Source organism: Trichosurus vulpecula, chromosome 8, assembly GCF_011100635.1.
Source record: "Trichosurus vulpecula isolate mTriVul1 chromosome 8, mTriVul1.pri, whole genome shotgun sequence".
NCBI classification, from domain to species: domain Eukaryota; kingdom Metazoa; phylum Chordata; class Mammalia; order Diprotodontia; family Phalangeridae; genus Trichosurus; species Trichosurus vulpecula.
In genome coordinates, this window is record NC_050580.1 from 49,805,277 (window position 1) to 49,829,315 (window position 24,039).

General features: G+C 42.1%; 1 protein-coding gene across 1 annotated transcript in view; it reads left to right on the plus strand.

Moving 5' to 3' along the window:
- LOXL1 (lysyl oxidase like 1) overlaps nt 1-24,039 on the plus strand; it is a 47,989-nt gene that overhangs the window by 21,459 nt on the left and 2,491 nt on the right. The window contains exons 2-6 of the mRNA XM_036734234.1: nt 9,604-9,712; nt 17,385-17,522; nt 18,590-18,746; nt 19,831-19,926; nt 22,352-22,467. Of these exons, the coding sequence (XP_036590129.1) occupies nt 9,604-9,712; nt 17,385-17,522; nt 18,590-18,746; nt 19,831-19,926; nt 22,352-22,467 (616 nt within the window). The remainder of the gene's footprint in view (nt 1-9,603; nt 9,713-17,384; nt 17,523-18,589; nt 18,747-19,830; nt 19,927-22,351; nt 22,468-24,039) is intronic.

The window sequence follows — 24,039 nt, forward strand, 5'->3', positions numbered from 1 at the left end:
TGATGCACACTTTTCCAAGAAAATGCCGCGAAGATACAGGGGAAAAATACGCTTTTTCTTCAACAAAACTATGATCTCATGATCACAGATGTAAAGCTAGACTATAAATTTAGAGATGACCTTAAAAGGAAACCGAGGCACAGAAGAGTTAAGTGACTTGACCCGAGTGGAATAGTTAGTAAGTCTGTGTGACAGAATTTGAACCCAGGTCCTCCCTACTCCACTCCTCCATGCTGCCACTTATGAGTATGGATTCTCCTTTTATCAATGCAAAGCATAACCCATCTCCACCTTCTCCTCCTAAGCAATTCTTGTCTGTCTTTCCATAAGTCTTCCCCAATATTTGTCCTTGGTGCCCAGGAAAGCTGGTGCCTCTGATTCTTTCCATACTTTTTGAGTGTGTCAATGTTTTCAGTACATCAGAGGTAATTTAGAGTACTGGTAGAAATTGGCAAGGGAAGCCCATTGATGGAAAGAGTGAAAAAAACTCAGTTCTTCCCTGGGTCTAACGCTGGTACACTGTGTCACAATGGACAAGGCTTAATCTCTCTCTATCTCGATTTCCTCATCTGTAAAATGGTAGGATGGAATGTTTATAGTAGAAAGAATGATTGGTTCTAATACCAACTCTGCTATGTGACCTTGGGAAAGTCATTCAGACTCTTTGGGCCTCAGGTTTCCTCATGTGTAAATCAAAGGGGTTTGATCCAATGCTTTTGAGGTTTCTTTCTTCCTCTACATCTTGTAGTGATGTTCTTAGATGTCCTTCTAGTTTTAACATCCTATGGTTCTCTGCCTTAGAGGGAAACCCCGGAAGGCTTCTCCTCTGCTCTCCTGTTCTCAGATGATTAAGGCTTGCCTTTTCTAAAGGAAGGATGGCAGGAAGTCCCAGGTTGGGGAGCAGAAAAGTACACAGGGCCTGTGTGCACACACATCCCTCAGCTATTGGCTTAATTTCCTTACTATTCTTATTGGAGGCCAGAGGGCTTCTAAGGTCAGAGTCATGAGTCAGTGCTAAGGAGGGAGAGCCAAAAGCTGAGAGCTAGCTTCTAGGGCTCAGTGTGGATCTCTCTTCAGCTCCTCCGAGAGTTTAGGCAATATCTCAGTAGTGGCTGATCGCAAATGGTCTAATTTCTGAAAGGGGACTCCAGGCCATGCCAGATACTGGCCCCTTTACTGACCACCTCTTCCCAGGACCCTGGAAATCAGCTGAGAAGCAACAAATGCTGTGTTCCAGGGGGCTATCAGCTGTGTTCATTTCCCTTCCAACTGGAAGAATTGGAATTCCTATACAACCTCTGTCTTTGGTTCCTGGCAACTTTGCAACCCTGATGAAAATGCTTTCTTATATCACTTCTCTGAAAAAAAATGTGGCCTTCTTGGAGAGACAAGATCCTGGTAATGATGTCAACAAGTCAAGTCAAGTTAACAAACGTTTGTTAAGCACCAGGTGGTGTAGTAGATAGAGGGCTGGACCTGGAGTCAGGAAGACCCCTCTTCCTGAATTTAAATTGGGCCTCAAATACTTACTAGCTGTGTGACCCTAGGCAAGTCACTTAATTCTATTTGCCTCAGTTTCCTCATCTGTAAAAAGAACTGGAGAATAAAATGGCAAACCACTCCAGTATCTTTGACAAGAAAGCCCCAAAATAGGGCCACGACGAGTTGGACAGGACTGAAACAACTGGTGTGCTGGGCATGGTGCTGAGTGACCAGAAGACAAAAGCAATTCCTGCCCTCAAGGAGCTGACAATCTAATGGGAGAGACAACAAACCAGGGAGGTGATAGAATGATAGAGTTGGAAGGGACCTTGGAGATGCCCTATGTTAACCTCTTTAATTTACCTATGAGGAAAATGAGGCCCAGAGGACGCCATGGACTCAGAAAATTAGCAGCAGATTCAAGACTAGAACCCAGACTTCTGTCCTTCCAGATCAAGGCTCTGGCCCCTCCATCGTGCCGCCTTCCCAGAATGGAGCTTTAGCTCGTAGGATGGCAGCCCTTTACCTGGACAAGCCAATGGTTGATAGGTGCCTGCCTTAGTTTCTTCCCTCTGCAATCTATCAGCAAAGTCTCTCTTCAGGGCTTTCTTACTTTATGACCAGCACTGGCTGATTTGGGATCCTCTAAGAATACATCTTCTCTCATGCAGGGGGAGCGTTCTCACTCAGTCCCTCCCACCTAAAGGTGAAAGAGTTTGTCAGACATGTTCCTTCCTGATGGAGAGAGTACAGGCAGCAGGAGGAACCTGGGGACCCAACTGGGGAAGAATTGCCGAAAATGGAGAGAAAGCAGGCGTTCTGGGACAAACCCAGCCTTCTACCTGATTTTGCCATAAGCCAGGATCGTACGACCATAGAGCCAGAGCTGGGAGAGACTTTAGGAATCATCCTGTCCTACTAATTCATTTTACAGATGAAGAAACTGAGTCCCAGAGGAGGTAGAGCCATGTTTGAACCTAGGTCTTCTGATGGGTCCAGCTTTAGCGCCCTTTCTATGGTTCTGTTAGGCCTGCCTTGGGAAAGTTCTCCCTAATTAAAAAGACTCCCCCACCACACCCTTCCAACACAGTCCCACCCTATGGGCTCCTCTCTGGGCCTTCAGGCCTCTGAGTATTACATCACCACAGATGACCAAGTGAAGCTGCGGGAAATGAGAGCCATACTGCTGACAAGCAGAAATTCCTCCTGGGAAAACAGTCCAAGAGAAAAGAGAAGCATTGTTCTTTCTAGACACACACACACACACATACATCATTCACACACATATAGCACACAGAGAGACACATATACACATGCATCATACACACACAGAGACACACACATACACCATACACACACAGAGACACACACACATACATCATATATACACATATACAGACACATGGACACACACATACAAACATACATCATTCACACACAGAGAGACACGCACACATACATACATCATAACACATATAAACAGACAAGCACACAGACACATACATCTTTCACACACACATACATCATGCACACACAGAGACACACACATATATTATATACACACATATACAGACACACCAACATACGTATACACATACATCATTCACATACACATACATCACACACATACATATATCATTCATACACATATATCACATACATATACATCACACACATACACACATGCATCATACACACAGAGACATCATACACACACAGACACACAGATACACACACACACACACACACATCCGAACTTGGAGGAAGGGGCCGGGCTCACCTTTGCTAGAGATCGAGGGCAGGCAGAAATGAGCCCATCCCTGGGGGAGCTGGGCTAGGAGCTGGGAAGATCAGCACTTACAAAGCCCTCCCTTCCAGGCAGGAAACTGAGTCTGCCATGTAGATGGGAAAACTTCAGCCAGAGCACATGCCTTTGTCTTTAACTGTCTCCCATCTATTTGCATTAACTTTATATTTGCGCTGTATATGTTGTATGTGTGCCTGTTGTCATTGTGATCGGGATGTAAGCTCATTGTGTGTAGGGATCATTTCATTCTTTATCGTTATATAGCCAGCGCCTGGCACATAGTAGGTGCTCAATAAATCAATCTTTGTTGTTCGATCGGCTGATAGGCAGAGGACAGCCAAGTGCTTAATCTACTCCACGAGGGAGGGGGTGGGACAGTACCTTAAAGCACTATGTGAATGCCAGCTCTCATTATTAACAATTATGATGGTTACTGTTTGTGGAGGACTCCCTGGACACGCTGTCCTGTACTATATGTGGTGAGAAAAACAAGGAGGCAGAAAGAAACACACTCACGGCGTTCCAGCCCCAGCTGTGCCGCTGATTTACTTTGTGATTTTCCACAGGCCACTTCCTCTTTGTAGGCCTCATTATTGTCACTTGTAGAGTAGGGCAGCAGAGTCTGGCTAGATGTTCTCCAGGGCAACTTCCAGCTCCCAGGTTCCGTGACCTGTGTTCTAGGTGCTCTAGGAGGAGAGAACATGAAAAAGCCTTGCAAACAGTTCCCATGTATCACACAAATGAGGTTTTTAGTAAATGGAAGGACTGGCACATATACGGGCAAGCGCTGCCCCCGGGCATCTGTTGGTTTGGTCTGGACTCTGAAGTGTGTCTCCAGCGTGGGCTAAGTTGATTGGCCGTGCTCTCTTACTCAGACAGCATCTGTGAGACGGCCAGCGGGGTCAAGGAGAACATTGCCGCGGTTGCCACTACTCCCACTCCCACTATTAACAACAATGACAAGAAGAAGAATTTCTTTGGGGCAATTGGATGTGATCTCATCATTGTAGGGAGCTTCAGGGGAGAAAACCTTCTGTAGCAATACAAATCAGCCCCTGCTCCCAAGGCTGCGGTCTTACAGAGTTGCCTGGGGCAAAACTTGAATCCAGATCTTCCTGACTCTGAACCCAGCTCTATCCATTAGGTCACACCTACTACTACTACTACTACTACCACCATCACCACCACCACGACTACCACCACCAGCACTACTCCTACTCCTACTCCTACTAGCTGACACATATACAGCAATTTCCAGGTTATAATGTTCTTTTATACATTGCCTCATTTAACCCTCACAAGGCAGCATAGTTTATAGAAGAGCAGAGGAGCACAGAAGACCAACCTAAAGAGTCAGGAAAACCTGGTTTCAAATCCTACCTTTGGTGCACACTGGCTGAGTGACTGCCCTCGGGCATCCCTCTAAGAAGAGAAATCACTGAGGAGTTGCTGGCTTCCTCTATGGAGTAATTTTCTACACTGGGAGCTCCTACGTGGATGAAATCACAAGTCTGCCCCAGTGCCCCTACCTCCCCACACAACACTGTTAAGGTGGTTACTTAAGCTGTTATTAGTCTCATTCTGCAAAGGAGGGAACGGAGACCCAGAGAAGTTAAGGGCCTTGCCTGTAGTGAAAGAGCTCCTGGGTGCTTAGCCTATGTGTGGGAAGGGTTGGAGTCAGTCCATGGGGAGCTTTGGGGATTAGTCTGTGACTGAGGAAGAGCATGAAGCTGGCAGATTTACAGGGGAATTATGTCTGAAACTGTGGCTGTCCATAGCATCAAATGAGATAACGATAAAATGATAATAACCGGCTTTATATAGGACTTTAAGGTTTGCAAAACCACTTTCAAATATCTTCCCATTTTATCTTCACAATAACCCTGGGAGATAAGTGCAATTATCTCCCCATATCTCCATATGGGATGTCTCCATGTCCCCATTTACATATAGGTCTCCGTTCCTATATAGGAATATATATAGGCACATACATGTATGTACATATCACATACATATGTTCCTATATATAAACACATATGTATATGCACATAGATCTGCTCCTATGTGTGTTGTATAGGAACAAGTATGTGTTCATAGAAATGAATATGTGTGTATGTGCACACATGTATAAACACATATGTTCCTAAATACAAACACATACGTAGGCATGCATAGATCTGTCCCTATATTTATGCATGTGTGTTAGATAGGAACACACACATGGTCATATACATGAATATGCATGTATGTGAATGCTTATACATGTGTGCCTGCATGACTATATACATATATATTCTCATATACAAACACATATGTACACTAACGCATTGTATATATGTATGCATTATATATATATATATATACATATGATTTCATATACATATTCTCTTTCATTTTAATTGGCTTCTTTAGTAATCTTATATGCTTCCTTTTATGAAATTAAAACCATAATTCTGCGAGGGGGTCCACAGGCTTCTCCAGACTGCCAAGGGGGTCCATGACTCAGAAAAGGGTGAGAACATCCTCTGGAAGTTACTCCTTGAGAAGGCCCGGGCACAGGACAGAGAGGAGGCAGACAAGCTTGCTCTGGAGAAGGGTTCTCAGAGAACGAAGGATTTCACCCTGTATGGAGAAAAGAGTGTTGGCTCATGGACGGGGCTTCGAAACTGTCTCAGGCCTGAGCTCTGCTTGGGCCTTCAGGGAGGAGAGAATTCACCAGGCCCCCAGGAAGGTCACTGATGATCTGTGAGAGGAGGCCCCAAGGAGGGAAATGATCCGACCCAGGTCCCTGCTTGGAAATGCTGCTTCCCCTCCTGCCAAGAAGGCCACTGGAGTCTGGGGCCCCTTAGGAAATGAGGCAATCGTTCCAGAGGCCTTGGGTAATGCGGATGCTGTTAGCCAACCCTCCTCCCTTACTGCCCCCCACCAGGATTAACCTCATCCTCCCTCTCCGGTCTTTCCCTTCATTCCTGGAGGGTGAAGTAGTGCTGGCTGCCTTGGGAGAGGCCCCTGAGTGACTTATTGGCCCAGTGAAGGTGGAGTGGGGGATTGAGGGGGATGGGGAGAGGACATTCCCTGGCAGGGGGCTGAAAACCAAAGCCTCAACTTACCTTTCTCATCAACCCGAACCAAGCAGCTGATGAAAGGGTTCCCAGGGAGCCAGAGGGGAGAGATGGTGAGGAGGAAGAAATCACAACTCAGGAAAGACTCGTGAAAGCCTGGCTACTCTAACCCCTTACTTTACAGGTGAGGAAACTGAGACCCAGAGAGCAAAAGTGACTGGTCTGAGCTCTCGCAGCAAACCAGAAGCAGAACCAGGGATAATGTTTGAGTTTCATGACCCTCAAAACAATGGACCTTCACCTATATTCCATTGTCTCTCTGGGTCAGGGGCTTTTTGTTGTTTAGTCATTATCAGTCATGTCTGACTCTTCATGACTCCATTTGGGGTTTTCTTGGCAAAGATATTGGAGTGGTCTGCCATTTCCTTCTCTATCTCATTTTACAGATGAGGAAACAGAGGCAAACAGGGTTAAGTGACTTGCCCAGGGTCCCACAGCTAGTAAGTGTCTGGGCTGCATGACTCCAAATGCAGTAAGTGCTTTTTCCACTGTGCCTCCTAAAATCTAGTGTTCATATAGCGGTTTGAGGGTTGTGAAGCACTTTCCATATAGTGTCTGATCCTCACAACAATCCTGGGAGGGGGGTGCTATTTTTGTCTCCATTTTACAGATGAGGAAACTGGGTCAAGGAGAAGTCTCAGTCTGGCTGAGGAGATGGCACACACAGAAAGAGAAGGGCAGGGCAAGGTTGAGGATTAGACAGGAAGGGCCTGTGGTGGCTACCGGAGAAGGAGCTTAGTGAGGGCTGGGGCAGGTGATGAAGATTCCATAGAGGAGAAGGGCCATGACTAGACCAGTGGTAGGGAACTGCACTTGAGGACCTAGAGGACCACACATGTCCTTGGGGCTGCAGGTTCCCCATCCCTGAACTAGGCCTTGAAGGTTGAGGAGAATAAGCCCAGGTGAAAAGGGAGGATAAAAGACCAGCCTCTAGGGTCCTTCCCCCTCAGCTAGTCAGTGGGGATAAAGGCAGGTGTGATGGGGGGGGGAGGTGGCAGAAAGGGGTGGAGAGGGGGAGGGGAGAGAGCAAAACGTGGGAGTGGGATGGATCCAGGGCTTGGCCAGAGGCACAAAAGAGAGGCCTTTCTGTTATGAGCTAAAATGAAGGAAACATTGTCCTAGCCAAAGCAAACTCAATAAAGGTCAGGCTGAGTGCCCGGTCTGAGAATCCTGCCGGGTCAGCAGCCCCGGGACAAAGGATTTTCCATGCTCCCTCCTCTGTTCACCCCCTCCTGGGAATTTCCTGGTTCTGCAGATGGGTGAGATGGGTTCGCTTCCTGCCCAGTGGTGCCTCTCCAGGGGCATATGAAGACCTCACCCCTCCTTTGCCCCAGAATCCCTGAGCACCAAAACCCCAGTAGCCTCTCCCATGCTCCTTCCCCCTCTACTCCTCCCCTCCCTCCCAGGAGAACTTACTGAACTGCAGATCTAGAACTGGGAGGGGCCTCATTCCACAGAAGGGGAAACTGAGGCCCGTGGACATTATGGTATAGGATTATAGGATCATAGATTGGCAACTAGGTGGCACATTGGATAGAGCCTTGGCCATGGAATCAGGAAGCTAGGAGTTCAAATGTGGCCTCAGACACTCACTGAACCAGTGGCTTAACCTCTGTCTGCCTCAGTCTCCTTGTGTATTAAATGGGGTTAAGCCTAACTCACAGACTCCCAATAGGCAATCATCCCTCCCTAAGTGAGGACCACCTGAAAGCAAGCCCCAAGGCAGGTGTCTGCTGCTAATCTCAGGTCCTCAAGCTCTGGCCTTGGCATCACTGGACCATCAACAGAAAATGTCTCCCTGGGAAGAGAGGCACTGAGAAATAGGGGAACTGTGCTTTGGCCCCTCTGACCTTCTTATCATAATAAAATGTATATTGTTGTTATCTATGTATATGTTGTAATGCACTATAGATTATAAGCTTCTTGACGATAGGGACTAATGTCCACCCCCCAATAAGATTATAGATTTAAAGCTGGAAGAGACCATAAGGGACATCTAATCTAACATATTCATTATACAGATGAGGAAACTCAGGAGTAGAGAGAGTATTTGCCTGAAGTCAATCAGTAATAAGTACTTACTGTGTGCCAGGCGGCTAGGATAGAGCTTGAGGCCTAGAATCAGGAAGACCTGAGTTCAAATCTGGCCTCAGACACTTACTATCTGTGTGACTCTGGGCAAGTCACTTCACCCTGTTTGCCTCAGTTTCCTCATCTGTAAAATGAGCTGGAGAAGGAAATGGCAAACCACCCCAGTATCTTTGCCTAGAAAACCCCAAATGGTCTAATGAAGAGTCAGACACGACTGAACAACAAAAAATGCTGCAGGCATTGTGTTAAGTGCTGGAGATACAACACAGGCAGAAGACAGCCCCTGTCCTCAAGGATTTCACAGTCTAATGAGGGAGACAACATGCAAACAACTGCGTACAATCAAGATAAAGAGCAGATAAATTTGAGATCATCAACAGAGAGAAGCCATTAGATTAAGAGGGATCAGAAAATGCTTTTCCCGGAACATGGGACTTAAGCTGAGATTTGATGGAAGCCATGAGATGTAGAGGAGGAGACAGAGCAGTCCAGGCATGGAGTTCAGCCAATGAAAATAACCAGAGCCCGGAGTTGGAGTACTTTGTGTGTTTGGTGCAAGGGGACCAGTGTCACAGCATGGCAGAGAATGTGGAAGGAGGGGACACAAAGACCTCTGAAGAAGATACAAAGGGTCCAAGTTAGGAAGGGCTTTAAAAGCTAAACAGGATTTTATATTTTATCCAGGAGGCAACAGGTATCCACTAGAATTAATTGAATGATATGATCAGACTTGAGTTTTAGGTCCATTTGACAGCTACAGGGAACTTCCCTTGTGAAAATTCCCTCCACAGATGCACAATGGTACCACAACTGTAACACAGAGTCTTGGAGAATTGCCTGGGGCCACCAAGAGGTCACAAGGCTAATGAGCATCAGAGGCAGAATTTGATCCCAGCTCTTCCTACTGCAGTGTAGAATTTGCCCATAAAGGACAGTTAAAATGGCTATGCAAAATAAAATTGAAAAGGATGGAGCTAAACCAAGTCAAAGTGCCTCAAATCTGCCTGGGGATGGTGGTGATGGGGCAGCCTCTTGAAGACTGCAGGGATGTTGTTAACACAAGCACTTTCTGACTTTCAGTTCTTTGTCTCTCTCTTCCAGGTCTTCCTGACTTGGTACCTGATCCCAACTATGTGCAGGCCTCTACCTATGTCCAGAGGGCCCATCTCTATTCCCTTCGTTGTGCAGCCGAAGAAAAATGTCTGGCCAGGTAAGGAGCACATGACACACTGCAGCAAGACTGAAGGTGGTTCCGAGGATTCATTACTAGTCCTAACTCCACCATTACCTTGGACAAATCACATAACCTGTTTGGGCCTAATTTATTCAATATGTAAAACTCTCATCCTTGACTCCTCTCTCTCTGAAAAGTGTGGAAATTTTGCTTTCAAAGTGGTCAGTCAATGCCCTGGAATCAGGGTCTTACACAACCAGATCTGAATTATTACAGAATTATGGAAGTCCTCCCCTATGAGGGTACGGACTAGGGAACTGTCCTTTCCAGAGTCATCATTCCTTTTCTAGGCTTTCCAAAGTACTGTCAGTCATCTATTTCATGTCTATCTTTTCTAGAGAAAGAGGCAACGCCTCAGAAAATTCCCACACCAACATATTCCTTAACGATGGAGGATATGATTGTGGGATGGTTTTGTTGACATTGGTTCTGGCAGGCCCCAAGGAATCGAGGGAGTGGGTAGTGAATAGGATTGGATTCTACTCTAATCAATGGGAGAAGATAGAAACATCTTATCTCTGTTTTAAGTTGTGTGCAGTTGGTTCATTCACTATGGGTAAACGGCCTTGTGTTTTGACCTAAGTCATTAAAAAACCCTGTCTGTACTCATTGCCTCCACTTTCCCAATACTCACCTTTCAATCCCTTGCCATCTGGCTCCCACACTCAACACTCAACTGAAGCTGCCTTCTCCAAGGTTGCCCATAACCTCGTAATCGCCAAACCCAATGACCTTTTCTCAAACCTCAAACTTGACGTCTGTGGCATCAGACACTGTTGACCAACCTTTTATCCTAAACATTCCCCTCCCCAGATTCTTGAGCCACCAGTTTCTCCTAGTTCTGCTCTTACCATTCTGACCACCCCTTCTCAAGCCCTTTTGCTAAATCTTCATGTCTCACCCCTCCTACATTGGGGGTATATCAAGGTGCCTTATTGTTGTTGTTCAGCTGGGACTCTTCATGACCCAATTTGGAATTTGCTTGGCAGAGAAACTGGAGTGATTTGCCATTTCCTTCTCCAGCTCATTTTACAAACGAGGAAACTGAGGCAAACAGGGTTAAGTGACTTACCCAAGGTCACATAGCTAGTCTGAGGCCAAATTTGATGTGATGAAGATGAGTCGTCCTTCACTCCAGGCCAGTACTCTAACCATTGGGCTACCTAGCTTCCCTGGGCTCATTATAGAGATGAGAAATTAGGTTTATGAGTAAGTACTTACTAATATCCTCCTAGTCACCTTTTTTTCCTCCCAATAATTCTCTCCAACATTTTTTATCCAAATCTTTTGATATCTTCTCCTTTTTCAGGCATCTTGAAAACTGATCCCTCAATGTTTTCAAAATTGGTACACATACAGCACAGATTTCTTTTGTGTTAATTCTATCAGACTCAGCTGTTCTTCCCCACTCCATCTACTCATCTCTTAGTCTACTCTGCTGGAACACTCCCTCGATTCTCCCTCTATAGAGAGGTTACTCCTAGTTTAAGCTCTCGGTTATTATGCTGGTCATCCTAGATTATTATGTTAGTTTGGGGCACCATGTTCTAAGTGGAACATTGATAAATTAGACAGAGTCCAAAATGATGAAAGTTCTGGAAACTATGTCACCACATAGTTGGACTTAAAAGGAACCAAGGATAAATGGTAAAAGGCATCAGACTATGATGTAATAAAGCTGGAAAAAAGTAACTGCATCATTAATAAAAGGTTTAAATCTACATGGAAACTAAAAAAAATCTTTTAATATAGCAGTTAAAGAAGAAGCTATAAGAAAGCGACATAATATTTCAAAGATAATTCTAATGCTAATATCCCTTATAAAAATCTATGGTATGCAGCCACGGTGAATCTTGGAAGAAATTTGTTTGGCTTTAATTAGCAAAAAGAAGAACAAAGATTAAATTGCCTGTACTTGAAAACATTATAAACAGAACACAGTAATACTCCAAAGGAAATAAAAAAGACATATAAGAGCAATAATGAATAGGATAGAAAAAAAGAGAGAATCACTTTAATCGATGGAACTGAGAGCTTTAAAAAAGTAATGTTGACATTTTAGGAAACAATCCCACCAAAATAAAACACAAAACACCATTCGCCAAGGTAAAAATCAAAATAGGTCATAAAAATACAAGGGAAATTAATATCATTAAAGTATTTTGCACACAAATTGGAGATCATAAGTGAAATGAGTAACTGTTTGAAAAAAATATTGTTAAAACCAACGCAAGAGGAAATAGATAAATAAACACATTTCAAAGGAATAAATCAGACAAATCATCAGCGAGTTACTGTGCAAAAAATTATAAACTCAAGGGGAATTTTTCCAAACTCCAAAGAACAAATAATTCCTGTGCTACATAGAATGTTGCTAAATTTAGAAAAAGATTGACTGGTACCAGGTTCATTTTATGAGGCAAATATGGTCTTGAGTCTAAACTTTATGAAGTCTAAGCTTAAAAGGAAAAATCTAAGCCAAACTCTTTAATGAATATGGATGTGAAAATTCTAAATAAAATTATTAGCAAATAGAAAATACCACCACATTTTTAAAATGTCTTCATTCTAGCCAAGTGAAATGCATGCCAGCAATGTAAAAATAGTTCAATATTAGAACAACTAGAAGTTATTAAAAAAATATTTTACAATCATAACAGTGAATTCATAAAATTCTTTCAATGAAATACAGTATCCATTCATGATTGTTAAAAGAAAAAAATTATTAAAAAAGGAATAAAATTCTTGTTCCTCAACATAAGAAGAAATATTTACCCAAGCTCAGAGGCAGCATTATGTGCAATGAAGAATCATCAGAAGCATTTTTTACTAAAAGCAGACTAGGATGCCCATTGTATCCATTTCTATTCAACAATATTAGAAATGCTAGAAATCACAATAATAAACTAAAGAGACTAACATAGAAAATGAGATCAAAATGCCATTGTTTTCAGATGACATGAATGCTTACACAGAAAATCCATCACCAATTGCAACAGCAAAATAAGACAATAAGTGAATTTGATAAGGTTGCAGTACACAAGATAAGTCCATAACAATGTTTTGTTTTCTCATATATACTATCATTCAAGAATAGGAGTTGCTATGTGGTAAAGTTGATAGAGTACTGGGCAGGGAACCAGGAACACTCATCTTCCTTAGCCGAAATCTAGACTCAGACACTTACTAGCTGTGTGATCCTGGGGAAGTCATTTGATCTTATTTGCCTCAGTTCCTCATCTGTAGAATGAGCTAGGGAAGGAAATCACAAATCATTCCAGTATCTTTGCTAAGAAAACCCCAAATGTGGTCATGAATATGTAGACATGACTGAACAACACCACCACCATTCAAGAATATGAATATATTAAGTAAAACCCCAATTTATAGCAATAGCAAATACATCTATACTTATGTGTGTCTAGAAATTAGTTTACCTAGACACACATCACTTTTCCAAAAATAATTTTTAAAATTTATTGGCAAACAAAAGATCTCAATAATAGGAGTGAAATTCAGTGTTCATAGATGGATCTGACCAATATAATAAAGAGATTATCCTAAAGTAGTTTGTAGATTCTATGTCATACCAACCAAAATATACCAATGTGTTTTTTGTAGAGCTGGGTAAAGTGATGTGTTATGTTGCAAAGTACAATGAATTTAGACTTTGAAAACCTAGGTTTGAATTCCAGCTCTGGTGCTTACTACTTTTGTGATGGTCAGCAAGTTCTTTCTGTACCTTAATTTCCTGAGGGGATTAGACTAGATAATCTCTAAAGGCCTTCCAGTTCTAAATGCCATGATCTTAGGACATTTATCTGGAAAAAACCAACAAGCGAGAATATCAAACTTGAGAAAGAAAAAAAAAACTTTAACTTGAGAAAGGAAAAAAATATATAAAACATTTTATCAAAACTCTCAGGTTTTAAAGAAAAATACAGACTTGTGGAACAGCAGAGAAATACTAGAACTAGAAGCAAATACATTCAAATGATTGGTGTTTGATGAACCTATATACAATGAAGCTAGAGAAAGGATTGATTATTTAATAAATATTGCTCAAACTGGCTGGTAATAGAAGATAATTAAGATCCTCACCTCATAAAGTATTCCATAACAAATTCCAGCCAGGTCATAGAATGAAGCATAAGAAAATAAATTTCAAACAGCTGGAAGAAAAGTGAATTTTTTTTTAGTTATAGAGAGAGAGCAGATACATTTTTTAATGTTAAATCAAAAAAGTTTTGGGAATTAAAGAGTGAATTAAAAAGTATGTATGAGAAAATAATATGATGAAAAGAAAAATTAGATTGGGTAAAACATTTTTGATAACTATAAGACAAAAAAAATACATATAAAATGTATATGAAACTGATTAAAGTACTCAATAGTAATACCTAATCACTATTTGATAAAGTGGCAAAAGATTTGAGCAGATTATTGAAAAAAGAGGCTAAACATATCATAAGGGATCATTTAAAAAAGGCTCAACCTCCCTAATTATCAAAGAAGAATGAAACAGCTTTGAAGTACCACTTCATACCCATAACATTGGGGGGAGATGGAATGAGCAACAACTTGTTGGTATGGTTGTGGAGTAAAGAGCGAATCCATACATTGTTAGTGAAATTGCAGATTTGCAGAATCTTTTTTAGAGGGATATATAATGTGAATCACCAAAACAATTATATCCTTTGACCAGAATCCCATTACTATGACTATACCCTGTGTCATCATAAAGATATAACTATTCCTGTATGCATACACATTTAATTGTAATTTCTTTAACGTACAAAAGCTTCAGCTGGTCTCACTTCTACAAGATGCTTTTCTTAGTGCTACTTAATCTCAGTGCCTTCCCTCTGTTGATTACGTCCAATTTATCTTGCCTATATGTTATTTCTACATAGTCACTTGCATGCTATCTCCCCTATTAGACTATGAGCTCCCTGAGAGCAGAGACTTTGTTTTTTTCTTTCTATGGATTCTCAGTGCTTAGCAAAGTGTCTGGCACATAGTAGGTATTAATAAGTGTTTATTGACTTGAACAAACTAAATTTCAATGGTTGATGAATAGATAAAGAAAATACATTATATCAGTGTAAAGTAATATTACATTACATGTATCAAAAATTTAAAGATTATAAAGAAATTTAAGAAGATGTTTGAAGTAATGCAAATTGAAGAAATTATAATCATTTTGCAACTATATGGGAAAAAGTATACATAAATACTGAGATGAATGGCCAGAGAACAAAAGTGGGTATGGAGGGAGTGACATATAGGAACATAATAAGTTATAGATGTGTATTGAGTTCAATATTACCTGCATTTATAAGTGCTCGTTATGTGCTAGGCACTGTAACAGGCACCAGAAATAGGAACTGAATCTCTGATTTCATTGCTATAGGGAACTTCCAAATGAGGAAAATTTCTCTACCAATAGGGGTCAGCAACTCTCTACAACATATAATCTTAGAGAGTAGAGCATTAAGAGGTTAAATGACTTGTCCAGGATCATACAGCCAGTATGTGTCCAAGACAGAACTTGAGCTTGCGTTTTCCTGACTTTGTGGCCAACTCCCTATCCACTAAGCCAGGCTGGTTCTCTAGCACCAGGGATACAAGACAAACACAAGAACTCCCCTTAAAGAACTTACATTCTAACATTTACAAGGTTTTGTTGATATTTAAGATTGAGGTAAATGCATAATAAGTTATTTTTAAATGAAGAGTAAGGAAGCTCAAAATTACTTTGGCACTGACATAATGATTATCAATTTTCATTATTTCTTTTCCCAATCATATTGGGAAAATCTGTTTCATATTTGTTAATGATTGTCAGTTCCTTAGTAAAAAGTAAATGTTGCCTTTCAAACACAGACGAAAGAACAACTCATGGTGGGCTGACATTGTTTACAAGTTTAGATAGATTTACTAGATTTGCAGATCAGTGGAGTGCCGTAGACATAATGCCTCAATTTCTGAAAGTTTTTGACAAAACAATACCCTTGTGTATACAATGGACAGGTGCAGATTAAGGGATCATTTAACCAGCTATAAATCTACATGGTTAATGTAAATAGTTAATAGATGGTTAATAGATAATTAGATGAATAGATTAATAAAGATCATTGTCTAGGGGGAAGTGCCTGGGGGAGGAGAAAAGTTGCTAATAAAGTGATGAGATCCCAAAGACCAGAAAAAACAGACTGAATCTAATAAAATGAAATGAAATAAAGATAATTTTGAAATCCTATTCCTCAATTCGGAAGGGCAACTGCATGAGGGCAGAACTAGAGGACATGACTAGACAACAGTTTCTACAGAAAGAATCCAATTATTTTAATAGGCTGTAAAGCTATGAGTGAACAAAGTCCATGCTAGCTGAAAGAACTCATTCAATCTTAGGGTACTTTCATAGAAGGCTAGGGTCCAGATCAAGGAAATTTAAAGCCCTGCTACGATGTCCCAAGATCAGACTACATTTGGATAATTGTTTCCAGTTAGGTGCACCACATTTTAAAAAGGCTATGTCCAACTGAAGGTAGTCATAATGGTGGGGAGACTGGTGGGCAATCAGGCCATATGAAGAGCCATTGGAGGAACTAGAACCTTTAGCCTGGAGAGGAAAAGACAGGGGAACATGGCAGCAGAGCCAGAATTCAAACCTTGGTCTTCTGACTCTAAACCATTATATCACCACACCATGTTGCTTCATAGGTGTAGAATTAGGAAGGAACATAGAGGTCATCTGGACCTTATTTTGCAAATCAAGGAACCAAGGTCTAAAGAAGCCAAGTGACTTGCTGAAGGTAACACAGGTGCACTGCCAGGATTTGGACCTCAATCCTCTTACTCCAAATCCACTTTTCTTGCCATTTCTACTTCTTTAGCAATGGTAGTCATAGTGATAGTGGTGCTGGTAGTATGCTAAGAGTAGTCCTCACCTCATCCAAATGGACCATTTGCTATCCACGGTTCTAGTGATGATCTTTTCATTCTATGGACCTTTGTCCATGCCACCCCCCATGCCTGGGATCGATTCCTTGCCATTAAAATCTCTGCCTTTCTTTAAGGACCAACTTAGGAGCTACCTCCTCCATAAAGTATTCCCTGACCCCCCCCCCAACACCTGTGAGGCAGTATGGTATAGTAGAAAGAGCACTCACTCTATCATCAGAGGACTTGGGTTCAAGTTCACCAGCCATGTGACCCTAGGCAAGTCAGCCTCTCAGGAGCTGGCCTTTTATGTCTCCTTCAGCTCTAGATTTATGATCCCATGATTTTTCTCCTTAAGTTTCTCTTTGCACTTTGGATGTCACTCTTCTTTGCCCCTATCACAGTCTACCTCATGTTTCGTTTATCTGTATACATGTCTTATCCTTCATTATATGGTAAGATGATTCATATCATCTGTTTCCTCAGTCCATAGCTTAGTGCTATGTGCACAAGCATTCAATGAATTGAATGAAATTAAAATGAAATGAAGCTGAATTGAAGATGAGACTATTTCTTCCAATGGCCAAGCCCCTAGTATTTTCTATAAATACTGGTGACTTTCTCCAAATCATTGGTTTGGTCAAAGTGACAGTGGTTACAGTGATAATTCCTATGATATTCTTCCCTGTCTTTTCCTCTCCAGCACTGCCTATAGCCCTGAGGCTACCGACTATGATGTACGTGTCTTGCTGCGGTTTCCCCAGCGAGTGAAGAACCAGGGCACAGCTGACTTTCTGCCCAACCGGCCCCGCCACACTTGGGAATGGCACAGTTGTCACCAGTAAGTAATGGTTCCCAGAAGCAGCAGGAAGGGATTAGGGAAAGGTAGGCAGATGACATTAGGACTGATATCCAGACTAGACATCTTCTCTGCCTTCCTGTTGGAGAGGTCTTTTTCTGCCTTTATCATCCTATGTATGTGCTTGTCATTTGGATTCAGAAAAAAATCTGTGGTTTATAAGGGGCCACTGGTGTGGGTACTTCAACTATAATATAGAGTGACTGCCTTTGTCATGTGATATGAAGAGTCTTTCCCATTGTCCAAAAACATATCTTCCAGGGACCTGAAATTCCACCTTTAGAGATTCATATCTTGGGTAAAGTTGACTCCCAATGTTTTATACTGGCTTGGAGGTATGGAGTAAAAGTTCTGACAAATGCTACCAAGTTAGAAAGGCTTTGAGCATGGGCCAAGACTATACGACTGTTGTCTGAGGACCAGTCTAGCTAAGTGTAGAGAAGTTCTCACAATCACAAAGTTGACCACCAGGTGATGAATTTTTTGGCCATAACAACTCATGAATTTCACCTGTTAAGGTGAGGAGGGGTTGTGATATGTCTAGGGGAAGGCAATAATCATGGATCTTTTGAAGAAAGAAGGTATTCAAGATCTCTGTGAAAATTTAAACTGTGAATCAGAGGAAAGGGACAAAATATGTATACATTTTATTATTAAAAGGGTATGAGCTTAGAACCAGGTAGGGCAGACCTAGATGTGGGTCCCAGGGATGTTGAGGGGATAGGGCGAAGTAAAAGATCACTAGGTTTGGATGAAGGTGTGTGAAAGTCTTCTTTGGAAGGACTTCATTCCTAGACTCACCCCAAAGGGGAGGCAGAAGATGCACCTCTGTCCCATCAGGCCCTCTTCTGGGAAAGACAGATAAGAGGATGGATAAAGTAGGAAGTGAAGCAGCCAGCAGTGGCACGAAAGAGAAAGAGCCACGGACCACAGATGTTGGGGATTCTCCAGAAATACTTGGGCCTCTGTTCAGCACCTTGGTCAGCACTGTGGTCTCTGAGTGAGCCACCACTAAGCAGGCCACAGCTGAGCATCTCTGTTCCTTGTAGGCATTACCATAGCATGGATGAATTCAGCCACTACGACCTGCTGGATGCTACCACAGGCAAAAAGGTGGCTGAGGGTCACAAAGCCAGCTTCTGCCTAGAAGACACCACGTGCGATTTTGGCAACCTGAAACGCTATGCCTGCACTTCTCACACACAGGTCAGTGGGGGAAGAGCGGGAAGGCAATAGAAGTAGGAAGAGGGCCCTGACCAACAGGAAAAGCTAAAGGAAGGTCTATAGGTCCTTTCTGTGTGAGACATTGTGTTTACTGGATAAGCTATGAGCTTGGGCCTACCTCTGACATGTACTAGCTGGCTGTGTTACTATAGGCAAGTCTCTATACCACACAGTAACAACCAGAAATCAAGAACACCCACTCATTGCAGCAGTGTCTTTATTGAGCACCCACTGCATACTTAGCAATATAGAACTGACTGATGATGTCTTTATTGAGCACCCACTGCATACTTAGCAATATAGAATTGACTGATGGCTTGACTAAGGTAGGCCTATAAGAGGTGATGATGAGGACAGAGAAGGGCTGGTCTGTGAATCTTCCAAATGTTTTAAAAATTTAATGGGGTCCATGAGACTAGTAAAGTTGATGTGGACAAAGACAAAAATCCTAAATAATTCCCTGGATTAATTAACAATGAGAGTTCAGAAAATCATGTTCTTTTCACTGTTACTGTCCTTTTGTCTAGGGAAATAGTGTTGATAATTAAGTTCTTTACTGATTTTTCAGATTCCTGCAGGGTTCTCTTAGATATCCACCTCTCTCTGCCCCTTCAGCATCAGACCCCTCACCAAACCCCTCTCCCAGCCCAGCTCTGAGAAGTTACTTGAAATCTGAGAGGCCTTGAAAGAAGAGTCATAAATCCCGAGTTCTGGACCCAGTTCTGCCACTAACTTGGGCCAATGACTCAATCATTCTAGGCCTTCTTTTCTTTCTCTTTAAAATGAAGACAGTTGGGCTAGATTATCGCTAAATTCCTTCCAGGTCTGCTATATTCCATGGTACTCCAATTCTGTATTTCACAGAGTGGACCCAAAGTATCAGGAAGGAATGCTTGAAACAAAAGAGGATGACTCAATCTTCTACCAACCACTAGGTCTGAACAGCAGTCAGTTCTGGGAACCAATAGGAAAAGGGCTTGGACAAAGAGCACAGTGTGGGAGGTGAGTAGCCTGAAGTAAGGGCTGAGTTCTGAATTCTGTTCTCCCTCCTCTCCTCCCTTCTCAGGGCCTGAGTCCAGGGTGCTATGATACATACAATGCTGATATCGACTGCCAGTGGATTGACATCACTGATGTGCAGCCTGGCAACTACATCCTCAAGGTAGGTTTCCATGGCAACCAAGAGAGGCAGCAACCCTAGGGGATGAAAACAAGGAACATTTTCCTCAGATACATGGGTCTTGCCTCTGCTTCTACACACATCTGGGTGTAAAGTAAAAGATGCAGTTCTTTATCAAAGTTTTTTTCAAATCTCATCTTCAAATGCTTAGGATTAAGCAATGAAAGTATTCTGTTGGATGGCGGGTGTTGGAAAGACAGAATTTGTACTTTCTAAAAGAATTCTTTAGCATTGTGCACACAGGTTCCCCATATAAAGCCTTTGGCAAGGACATCCCAGTGGGCCGTGTTATTGACATTTAAAATGCAGTAGGGCATCTGAGGGCCAGAGAGGATGAGAGAGAGGATCTGATCCATGCCTCTTCCTCAGGCAAGGTGGCCTTTTGAACCATCCCTGAGGCATCTCTGCTCTTCTCAGAGAGGAGGTACAATCCAGACTGCTGTAAGCAGCATGTTCCAGAGTTCCCAGACTTTGGTCAAAGCATCCTTCTTACTTAACCGAAGCTCTTCTTTCTCAGTGGGGGCAGGAAAGGTCTTCCCTTTTATTCTGAACACACTTCTAGATCTTATACTTTATAGCTCAGAGTCCAGACTGAGTGTTCTGTGCAAGGGAAGGGAGTCAGTCCCCTCTATTCAGGTTCATTAAAATCCTGTTCATGGAATTTGGAATCATTGTTCTATGGAACTTTGTCACTGTTCATAAATATAGGGTATATTGATCTAATGAGCTACGCAAATGAAATTATGAGGGATATGTTAAAACAAATGAGTCTAGCATGGTAACAGGAGAGGCAGAGCATATATGACAGGAAGTGTACTGGCCTCGGAATCGATTGTCAAGACTGACCCATCGCTTACTAACTTTGTGTCCTGGATAAGTTGCTTCACCCTGGGAGCTTCTTTTCCTCATCTATAAAACGGGCATGATACTCATCTTACTCACCAGACTGGTGTAAAGATCAGATGAAGTAATGGAGGTAAAGTGCTTTGTAAATTCAAGCTATTGAAATATGCTTTGTTACGATAACAAATGATTCTTCTGACTGATAACAGAGATGTATAAAGTACTTTAAGGTTGGAAAAGCACCTTACCTACATTGCCTTATTTCAGCCTCCCAACAAGAGCACCCTTTTAAACTGGGGGAATCTGAAGCTCTTAAGGATGAAGTGACCTGCCCTTGGTCCCCCAATCAGTAAATGTTGGAGGCAGGATTTAAACCCAGCTTCTTCTCTCACTCCAGATCCAGCACACTTTGCATCATCCCACACTGCCCTGTTTACATATAAACCACTAATGTACTAATGATAGCCTACCCTTAGCTATTCATTAAAGTAGTCTCAGGGGAATCTCTGCTTGGCAACATTTGTGGTTATTTTGTTTGTTTGTTTGTTTTTCCCACTTAATAGCATTTGATTTTTTCCAGTTTTATGCAAAGATAGTTTTCAACATTCACTTTTACAAGATTCTGTGTTCCAAATTTTTTTCTCCCTCCAGCCCCTCCCCCTTCCCTAAGATAGCATGCAAACTGATATGTGCTGACATGTACAATCATATGAAATATATTTTCACATTAGTCAACAACATTTTGTTAATGGCTAGAGGTGTCCTTTTTTAAAAAAATTCATCCAAGACACTTTGTTGGTCATTCAACAAACATTTATTGAGTGCCTACCATGTGCCAGGCACTGGGCTAAGTACTAGGAATACAAAGAAAGGAAAAAGACAAACCCTGATCTCAAGGAGCTCATAGTCTAATGAGGGAGAAAACACACAAATAACTGTACAAATGATCTACACAAGATAAATTGAAGATAATCGGCAGAGGGAAGGCACTTACATTAGTGGAAATTTTAAAAATCATTTACTATGTGATGTACACTGTGGAGATGCAAGGATGAGTGAGCTGTGATTTGGGCCCTTAAAAGCTTATAACTGAGCACCTGGAAGTTCTAGAATCATATTGGTTTTTAAATATCTCAAGAAATAAGTTTTGTAATTTGGTTCAGTCTCTCTCTCTCTCTCTCTCTCTCTCTCTCTCTCTCTCTCTCTCAGGACTCTCTCAGTATAGCAACATCTCTGTCACACATGAATAGTGGCAGTGCTTGCAACCCATTATCTACTAATGAATTATGTTTATTTTACATTCATATTTGGGTAGGAGTATGTTCTATTTCTCAGAAATTGCCTCTTTTAGAATCATGGATGTGGAAGGGGGCTAAATGGGATATTAGTCAACCTTCATTGTTTTGGAGGAGGCTTTGGATTTTTCTAAGAAAGAGAGGGAAAGGAGTAATTTTGTGACCTCTCCTTTGCACTCTTTCTCTCACCATTATCTGTTTGAGTGGCTGGGTGAAATCATTGCTTCTGACCAAGTTCCCATCTCCTTCCATCCCCCTTTGCCTCACAGGTGCAGGTGAACCCAAAGTACATCGTGCTGGAGTCTGACTTCACCAACAATGTTGTAAGATGCAACATCCACTACACCGGACGCTATGTCGCCACCACGAACTGCAAAATTGCCCAGTAAGAGTCCCAAGTTTTCACAAGGGACCCCTTCCTTCCCTTCCCTCATTCTGCCCTCATCTGTACTCTGGGCAGGGAAAGAATGGAGGACCTTGAAGATGGCAGACCAGTGAGCCAAATGGAGAAGGAGAGGAAAGCATGGGGGTAGGAGATGGAGGGAAGAGAAGAAGGTTTTTTTCCTGATTTGAGAGCTTTGGTAACAATTAAACCAAATGTTCTGCCAGGCTCATCTGACCAGTCCTAGAAATGGGTCATGAAGATGATTGAGTAGAAATATGTGCAATTGATAGAGCTACAGCTGAAGAAATTCACTTGGGACTCTAATTCTGATTTTCCCTAAGGAATGCCCAATTAGTAAGGGAAGTAAGAATAAATTGAATACATACTTAAGTATGATTGTGGACACCACTTACCTTGAGCATACATATGGCACACTGGCTGATTTAGTCTTTATATCTGAAGACATCATTCCTAGCTCACCACTAATAGGATGGGAGCCCTGAGCTCTATTTCTTGCAGCTGAGCCATGCACAATCTCGTATCTGGCTTGCCTAACGACCACCTATATACATTCTTGAGACAACTAAACAATTATGTTATCAATCTATAGTCAGAGTTGGAGATCAGTGTGTAGCTGGGGTTAGAGAGTTGGGGGTTGGTCTGTGCCCATAATTAGAGAGCTAGTCTGTGAGTGAGATTAGAGGTTAGCCTATGGCCAGGATTAGGGATCTATCTATCCCCAGTCAATCTGTGACCAAACTTAAAGAGCTGGTCAGTTACCAAAGTTAAGAACCATTCTGTAGGTTTAGGGAGCATTCTGTAGTATGTTAGGGGGTTTGTGGTCAAAATTAGGCCTTTGTCTGTGGTTGGGACTAAAGAGCAGTCTGTAACCAGGGTCAAATGATGTACCTGGGGTAGTGTTTTAGACTGTGTCTAAGGATTCAATCTGTTAACAGAGACCAAACACAGATAACTGACCCACCCAGGGTTCAAAAATCACTGTTATCTTGGCCTTATTTGCACTGTGCCTTAACCACCAAGGTAATTGATCATAGACCAATAAATATAACAGACACTCTACTCCCTTGCATTTATATTCTGATAAAGTCCTCCAACAGTTGACATTAAATTGCAGTTCACCTAAGTCAGTTTGAAGTGAGTTATACATATCTTCCTCATTTAAACAGAGCTTATCTAAATCAGGGGAAGGGAAGTAGGAAGTTTTTCCAGATTTCTCATCATAGTCTCACTTTGCCCAAGCAGACCATGGAGCCAACCAAGCAAGTTAGAGGTAGTCCAGGAAAGGGCATCAGCAGCAACTGAGAGATAGGTTGTGGAGACCTGCGTTGATCTGCCTATTTCCGCCAAAGGAGGAAAAAGGCAACATGTCCTTTCCACAGAAGATGCAATTGGACTCTATAAAGGCCACTCAACAGAAGAGTGGAATAATTAGGGGGACAGAGGAGCCCATTCTGTTCTCCTTGGGGCCTCCTGGGGACAGGCTTCCTCCTTGTGGACTCCATCATTTTGTGGAAATCTGTATCATACTCTCTTCCAAACATTTTACATAAG